Source organism: Sus scrofa, chromosome 2 (genome assembly GCF_000003025.6).
Source record: "Sus scrofa isolate TJ Tabasco breed Duroc chromosome 2, Sscrofa11.1, whole genome shotgun sequence".
NCBI lineage: Eukaryota > Metazoa > Chordata > Mammalia > Artiodactyla > Suidae > Sus > Sus scrofa.
The window spans coordinates 63,530,034-63,539,017 of NC_010444.4; the positions used below are offsets into that span (position 1 = coordinate 63,530,034).

The following is an 8,984-nucleotide window of genomic DNA, read 5'->3' on the forward strand; positions in this document are numbered from 1 at the left end:
AGGTGCTTTTCAAGAGCAGTTGAAAATTCAGAAAATTTTCTGAATCCTTAATAGTGGTAATATACTATTATAAGTGCTGCATTCTTTCATATTTGTTCTTCTTTTTTCTATCATTTTTCCCTCTTGTTTAAAATAATCTTTTGCATTCAACTATTACCTCTTTTTACAGACATTTTGGAATGTGTTTATGTTTATATATAGAAAGTAGCAGTTTAGATACTGTTTGTCTTTCTGTTTTTCAAAAATTGTGTCTTTATATTTTACATTTACAGGTTTTGCCCATATAAAATTTCATTAGAGACCCATGTTGTTGTGATTACATTTTATTTTGTATGTCTTATTTCATGTCAGTATTGGATACTATTCTTCACCGCATTTTTATTTTCCTTATCATGTTTTTGTTTTATGAATTCTCCATCAATTGAGATGATCAGATGATAGTCATTCTTCAGTTTGTTGATGTGGGTATCAGACTTATTGACTTGTGGATATTGAGGAATCCTTAAGTCATGGTGTACAATCCTTTTAATACGTTGTTAGAACCAGTATGCTGGTATTTTGTGGAGGATTGTTGCATCTGTTTTCATCAGGGATATTGACCTGTAATTTTCTTTTTCTCTGTGATATCTTTAGATTTGGTATCAGGGTGATGGTGAACTCATAGAATGAGTTTGGGAGTATGACTTCCTCTGCAATTTTTGGAAGAGTTTCAGAAGAATAAGTGCTAACTATTCTCTGAATGTTTCATAGAATTTGCCTGTGAGGCCATCTGGTCCTGGATGTTTGCTTTTTGAAAGTTTTTTTGTTAATCACAGCTTTAATTTCAGTACTTGTGGTTGTTTTACTTACACTTTTTAAATTTCTTCCTGGTTCAATCCTGGAAGGTTGTACTTTTCTAAAAATTTGTTCATTTTTTTCTAGGTTGTCCATTTTATTGGCATATAGTTGCTTATAGTAGCCTCCTATGATACTTTGTATTTCCCTGGTGCCAGTTCTCGTTTCCTTAAATTATTTTCTATATAAATGCACACATTTTGAAAACGAAAACTTAACAAAAATGATGTCTTTGTTCATTTGGACCCTAAATCATAATGGACAAGCCTATTACAATAATATAAATGAGTGAATGCAACATACAGTCCTCAGAGATATATCATACATTAAAGGTAAATTTTCATGTCTTCTGTAGAGTTTTATGGAGTTTAGTGTGGGGAAGCCTTTGCATGTTAGACAAGGAACAGAACCAGGTGCAGACTGTACCCATTAGATATGTTAAAGAAGTGATCAAAGCTCAAGAATAACACATAAATAATGCCACACACACACAAAAAAAAACTAGTGAAGGAACAGCACATCCACAATGGAACAGTATTTTTTTAAATTGTGGTCAATAAACATGGATACGTACAGGAATAAACAATTACATCAGAGGCATGGGTGGATACTGTGATGAGGCAAGTGGAGTAATAAAGGTTCAGCATGATCCACTGAGTCTCATGTCAGTTTACCACCTACAGTGCTGCCTCGTCTCTCTGCAACCTGGCTTTTCTGTCTTAGGCCTTTCATTCATAGCGTTTTCCTTCATTAGCAGAGCTTTCCCTTTTTAAACTAGTTTTACCTTTACTGCAGAGGGTTCCAGATATTTTTGATAACATTTCAAAATTATACCTTTATTTTGTGGTCCAGTATGCCTGCTCACAAAAATGATAAAAACAGTCACAGATATGAACACTGACACACCACTCAATCATGAAACAATTTTGCATGTATATTTATTATGTATGATGCTCCCTGAGTTTTTTTCATAGCATTCTATTTAATTCTTACCATAGTGTAAAACCCTAATGGGTCCCATTCACAAAATATGGAAAACATCCCTCTGGCATACTCTACACACCTATGTAAATGAGGTGGATTTACCAACTACAGGTAAGAAATATTGCAAAATGCTGACTCACAGACATTGAAAAACTTATGGTCTCTGGAGGAGACAGTTTGGGGGCTGGGGTTTTGCGCTTGGGTTGTGGGATGGAAATTCTTTGAAACTGGATAGTGATGATCATTATACAACTACAGATGTGATGAAGTCATTGAGCAATAACAAAAATTATTGATGGTAAAAAAAGAGAAATATTGCAAAAAATTCAGAAAGTTATAAAAATATAAATGTGAATTTAAAATGCACAACTCATAAGCTATAGCATCTATGCTGCACATTACATCTCAAATGCTTCTTTTATGAAACAGGAAGTTTTCACCTTTTTGATTTGCTGTACCATTTTACCTGCTTTCCATCTCTGGAAACCACCAAACTCTCTCTACATCTATGAGCTCGTTTTTTGTTTGGTTGAAGTTTTTGTTGCTGCTGTTTTAGATTCCCTATGGAACTGAGATTACACACTGTTTGTCTTTCTCTGACTGTTTGTGGAGATGGATGTTAGCTTATCCTATCGTGGTAATCACTTCATAATCTATATAAGTTAAATTTCATGTTGTACACCTTAAACTTATGCAGTGATATGTGTCAATGGTTTTTTAGTAAAACTGGAAAAAATAAACAGTTTTTACCATGAATTAAAAATAGTGATTAGCATTATCACCCTTGCTTTTCTTGTTCTTCATCATAACAAAGGAAAATCTTTCATTTTTTCTTCATGGAACATGAAGTTAGTTGTGAGCTTATAGGACATGGACTTTATTATTATTATGTTCCTTATATACTCAATTTGTTGAGAGTTTTTATAATAAGGGGATGTTGAATTTTTTCAAATGTTTTTTTTTTCTGAGTTTATTGAATTGATCATGTGGTTTTTTATCCTCCATTTTATTAATGTGGTTTGTCACATTGATTGATTCACAGATGTTAAACCACACTTGCACCCTGGGATAAATCCCACCAGAACATGATGAATAATCCTTTTTATGTATTGTTAAAATTTGTTTGCTAATGTTTTTATTGGGGATTTCTGCATCTATATGTCTAAGGTACATTTGTCTATAATTTTGTTTGTTAGTTTGTTTTGGAGTCCTTGTCTGGTTTTGGTATTGGGGTAATACTGGTCCCATAAAATAATGTTGGAAGAGTTTCTTCTTCCATTTTTTAAATACTTTTTGAAATTTGGTATTAACTCTTCAATGAATGTTAGGTAGAATTCAGAAGTGAAGCCATCTCGTCTCAGATATTTGTTTGTTGGAAGGTTGTTTATTATAGATTCAATCCCATTACTAGTAACCGGTCTCTACATTATTTCTGTTTTCTCCATCTTTGAATTGTAAGCATTTTTTGCTCTTCCACACTCTAAACTATTGCTTAGATAGTAACTTAAACATGGTCAGATCTCAATTCACATTCCTTGAATTCATGAAGAACTTCTCATTAAAACTGTAGAATACATAATTCTTAGAGAAACATTGATTGGAAAAAAAATCAATGTTAAAGGTAAGTTAGGAAATCTACTAAAGTCCGATGCATACACAGGTTATTAAAATTAGTTTATTGACTGCAAAATATAAGTTGTAGCACTTCAAATAAATTCGTAATGTCAGTTTAGTGTGTTTACTTTTTACTAATGTTAGTAATATTATTCCCTTTTTTTTCTATAAGTAAATCCCACCACATGGAACCATGTAATGATACACAAATTTCAGAATTTCTTCTTCTGGGATTTGCAGAGGAACCAGAATGGCAGCTTCTGATATTTGGACTTTTCCTCTACATGTACCTGATCACTGTGTTTGGAAACCTGCTCATCATCCTGGTTGTCACCTCAGACTGCCAACTCCACAAACCCATGTTCTTCTTTCTCTCTAACCTATCATTTGTAGACATCTGTTTTATATCCACCACAATCCCAAAGATGCTCTGGAACATCCAGACCCAGAGCAAAGTTATAACCTATGAAGACTGTATCACACAAATTTATTTTTTCATACTCTCTGCAGTGTTGGACATCTTTCTCCTGACAGTGATGGCTTATGACCGGTTTGTGGCCATCTGTCACCCCCTGCACTACACAGTCATTATGAACCCCCAGCTCTGTAGACTCCTGGTTCTGGTGTCCTGGATCATATGTATCCTCAATTCCTTATTACAATGCCTAATGACATTGCAGCTTTCTTTTCGTGGAAGTGTGGAAATCCCCCACTTTTTTTGTGACCTCAGTCAGATCATTCAACTTTCCTGTTCTGACACCTTTCTTAATAACATGGTGATGTATTTTACAGTTGGGCTGCTGGGTGGTGGTCCCCTGGCTGGTATCCTTTACTCTTACTCAAAGATAGTTTCTTGCATACGTAGAATCTCATCAGCCCAAGGGAAGTATAAAGCATTTTCTACCTGTGCATCTCACCTTTTGGTTGTCTCCCTATTTTTTTGTACAAGCATAGGAGTGTACTTCAGCGCTGCTGCTACCCACGGCTCACACGCAAGTGCAGTAGCCTCAGTTATGTACACTGTGGTCACACCCTTGCTGAACCCTTTCATTTATAGTCTGAGAAACAAAGACATAAAGGGGGCTCTGAAAAGATTCTTTGCAATGGAAAGTCTAAAAAGGAAACTTATTCTGGGTCTATAGAAATGCCCATGACTGCAAGGTTCAAAACCTCAGAGTCAGTAGTTGTGATCCTTTAATCAGACTGTGGTAGTAGAAGTAGCTCTTTTGTTTCCTCGAATTTTCATTTTTTAAGTATTCTATACAATTTACTCACTTTATAAAGCTCTATTCTCTCACACGTGACCAGCAGTTTTACCTCCTATTTGTTTCTTCCTGTTTTCATTACTTTATTCCCAAACATTGATATGGCAAATATTGGAAAATCCCATTTATCCATGGAACGGCTTGGATTTATAAAGAATAATTTCTTCTCAAATGACAAATATCACCCCAGGTAAAACTCTTAAGTTTTACTAAAAGAATAGTCATGGTTTAAAACAAAAATTGAAAAAAAAACTAAACTTTCCTACTAGGCCATTTTAATAACTTTATAGATGAGGAAAAATCTGAGAACATAGTTTTTCATTTCTGTGTACACCATTCCTTTTTATATCATCTCCTTTGTTGGTCTTCCTGATAGTGTAGACTTTATCATGCTAGTGTGTTTTAAAACAGGTCATTGGGTTTTATTCTAATAAATCCTAATTAGCATTCTGTTCTCTTAACAATCTCTGTGTCACATTGCCTGCCATAGTCCCTGGGGAAAAAAAACTCAGTATTAAATACATACATCTGCCAGTGTAGTATACACTGAAACACAAATAGCAATAGATAGATTGAGTTATTACGTCATTGAAGTCAAAGTTGACCATGTATATAATGAAATAAATTTCAAATTATTCTTTATATTATTAGGTATGACATTTCAAGCTGTTCTACTATTAGCTGAAGTATAGAAGAGTAGTATAGGTGTATAAGAGGATGTATTTAGTGAGGTTAAATATTGATTAATCTGTTTTATATTTTTTATTGAATTAGCTCACTGTTCCTGGTTGAAAACATCCTGTGATACCTAAAATTTGACTTTTTCATTTTCCTTTTTTTTTAAAGATTTTTATTTTTCTTTTTAAAATTTTTATATAATGATTTTTTTTTATTATAGCTTGTTTACAGTGTTCTGTCAATTTTCTACTGCACAGCATGGTGGCCCAGTTACACATACATGTATACATTCTTTTTTCTCACATTACCATGCCCCATCATAAGTGACTAGACATAGTTCCCAGTGCTATACAGCAGGATCTCATTGCTTATCCATTCCAAAGGCAATAGTTTGCATCTATTAACCCCAAACTTCCAGTCTATCCCACTCCCTCCCACTCCCCCTCCCCCTTGCAACCACAAGTCTATTCTCCAAGTCCATGATGTTCTTTTCTGTGAAAAGGTTCATTTGTGCTGTATATTAGATTTCAGATATAAGTGATATCATATGGTATTTGTCTTTCTCCTTCTGACTTACTTCACTTAGTATGAGAGTCTCTACTTCCATCCATGTTGCTGCAAATAGCATTACTTTGCTCTTTTTTTATGGCTGAGTAGGATTCCAATTGTGTATCTACCACATCTTCTTAATCCGTTCATCTGCCAATGGACATTTACACTGTTTCCTTGTCTTAGTTATTGTAAATATCACTTCAATTTTTCTAAATAAAACATCTCATTCATTCCAAATGTAGTCATAAATAGAGTGGTGAATGGACAATATCATCCACTGTATACCCCCATGTTATACAAAGAAATTTCTTTAATTTTCATGATCAAAACTGACCCATAAAAGAACTTGAATTCCTGCCTACTCATATGAGTCAAGATCATTAGTTTTTGTATATAAACATGGATGTCCTTGCAAACTTCCCTGGGTATCTGGAAAGTAATATTGCTGAAGTCATTTGTGGTTTTTTTTTTTTGTTGTTTTGTTTTGTTTTGAGTTGTCTTTGGTCACACTCACAGCTTGATGAAGTTCCCAGGCCAAGGATCACACCCACACCACAGAAGGAAACCCAAGCTACAGCAGTGATAATGCCATATCCCTAAACTGCTGAGCCACCAGGGAACTCCAATAAAGTCAACTTTTAATACGGTTGTGTGAAAAAAGGAAAGAAGGGAATAACAGAGTAATCAGAAATGCTAGCTTCAAATATCAGAACATTCAAACCAAAGACGCTGTGAATTATTATACCTCCCATCAATATCATTGAATTGGATGATTACATTTGTTAACAGAGTGCACGACAAGCCATCCTAAATGAAATGATATTCCATTTATATATAAACATACTCAAATTATATGGTATGTTCTGGAGTTGTTCCAAGTTCTGCTAGGTTCAACATGAATCTTTAATTAGCTGTCAGTCTCTACATAATGCTTCTAAGGCTCATCCATTATTATGCCCTGGCCGTAGTGCTCTTCTGTCTTAAGCTAAATTGTAGTTACTTCATTCGTTTCTGTATGTGGTTAATCTAGCTTACAAAAAAATGAGTTTATCATATGTAAATAGCTTTAATTTATTCCACTATGCATTCAGCCATATGTTTTGCTTTCTTCCCAGTTTCAAGGCCTATCCCCCACAGCTGCTCAGTGTGTGAGTCAGCTACCTGTACTCTAGATCTGACCCTCAGTCATGCATCATTAGATTTTTCCCTTTGAATACTCTAGATCTGACCCTCAGTCATGCATCATTAGATTTTTCCCTTTTAACTAATTTATTAGAGCGTGGCTTGCAACAAACTTAATATATTTAAAATGTAGAGGTAATAGTGGAAGTAGAGATTTTCCCTGGGTGGCAACAGCAAGATCACAATATAGGAATTTGTGTCTCCTCCCAGAAACATCAAATTGAAGCACTATCCACCCACAAAAAAATACCTTCATAGAAGCAAAGGATTCCAGGTGAGACATTACAGCTCCTTGATGAAGCAAACTAATTTTTAAAAGATGCATTGAATAGAGTTAGAAGGACAGTTTCACATTACCCCTATCACCCTGATCACAAGCCTAGATATCCCAGTGAGAAGAGAGAAACATCTAAATGGAGAAATAGGAAGAAAGTGAGTACCCGACTTCACCTCAGACTCCAGTGCCAGGCCCATACTAGTACTGTGCTAACACCTGTGTGTCTAGACTTCAGACCATTTCTTGTACACATGAACTCCCTGCTTGAGCCACTACCAGTCTGGACCTCATGGTCTCAGGGTCCATGCCAGTTCCTACACATAGTCCCTGAAGCTCCCTCACACAGTCTATGAAGCCTCCTGCATATGGTCCATGCAGGTCCTTCAGGCATAGGTTTGTAGCCTGCCCAAGCACAAGGCTAGCCCCAGAGTTCCAACTTCCAGGCTCAGCATGGCACCAACATAGCCTATGGGTCCCCAGGCTCTCAGCAAACTCACTCAAACTAACGATCTCAACCTTTCCCAGGAAAAAGCCAGTCACCACTGACTAAGGTGTCAAAGTTCATCACAGTGGTCCCGGACACCTTGTTAGCAACCCTGGACCTAGAATACCTTGCTGGCCCCACAGAACTTGGTGTCATGCTCATCACCACAGGATCAAGTGCCAAGTCTACCCCCCAGGGATGCCGAGACCCTGCCCCTTCTCCTGAAGGTCTCAGACACTAGGAAAGACCCTAGGGACCCAAGAACCAGGTAACCTGATTATTCAGGCCACAAGTCTTCCCATTCAAGGACTCCAGAAAACCTCCACCTGTGAACACCTCCAGAGAGAATACCCAGTACCTTGGACAGTCTGACAGCTGATGGGCTTTGCCTACCAAGACTAAATAGTGAAAAATAGAAATCTGACCAATAAATAAAGAATAGGGAGAATGACTCAGTAACCTTAACTTCTCGAGAGAAACAACAACAACAACAACAACAAATAAGGGCCTAATAATTTCCCTGGTGAATTCTACTAAAATTGTAAAGAAAAATTAACACCAATTATTCTAAAAATCTACCAGATATTTTCAGAAGAGTGAATGCTCCCAAATTCATTTTACAAGGCCAGCATTACCCTGATACCAACCCCAGATAAACATACTACAAGAAAATGAAAAGCTGACATCCCAGATTATTACAGATGCATATATTATCAAAAATACTAGTAAACCAAAATTAACAGTTCAATAAAAGAATCATACATTATGAGAAAGAGGAATTCATTCCTAGAGTACAAGGGTAGTTCCCTATATGAAATCAATCGATCAATGGGATAAGCCAAACTGATAGAACTATGGTAAATCCAACATGACAATTTCAAAAGATGCGGAAAAATCTTCTGATAAATTCAACTTCCTTTCATGATACCAAGTCTCAACCAATTTCTATAGACAGATCACACCTCAAAAAAATATATGACCAGTCACAGTTAATATCAGACGCAACAGTGAAATGTTCAAAGGTTTCTAAGATAAGAATGAAGGCAAGGATGCCACATTCCTTCTCCAGTTTAACATAGCCCTAAAAAATCATAGCTAGATCATTTGGAAAGGA

The 8,984-nt window shown here is 35.9% G+C and overlaps 1 protein-coding gene across 1 annotated transcript; it reads left to right on the forward strand.

Annotated features, from left to right (window-relative positions):
* On the forward strand, window positions 3,618-4,574 carry LOC100521773 (olfactory receptor 7A17-like). The gene has a single exon (XM_003123393.1). It carries the CDS (start codon window positions 3,618-3,620, stop codon window positions 4,572-4,574), a length of 957 nt encoding a protein of 318 aa, XP_003123441.1.

Coding starts and splice junctions, on each gene's coding strand:
- LOC100521773 (XM_003123393.1), top strand. CDS start 3,618: ATGGAACCATGTAATGATACACAAATTTCAGAATTTCTTCTTCTGGGA.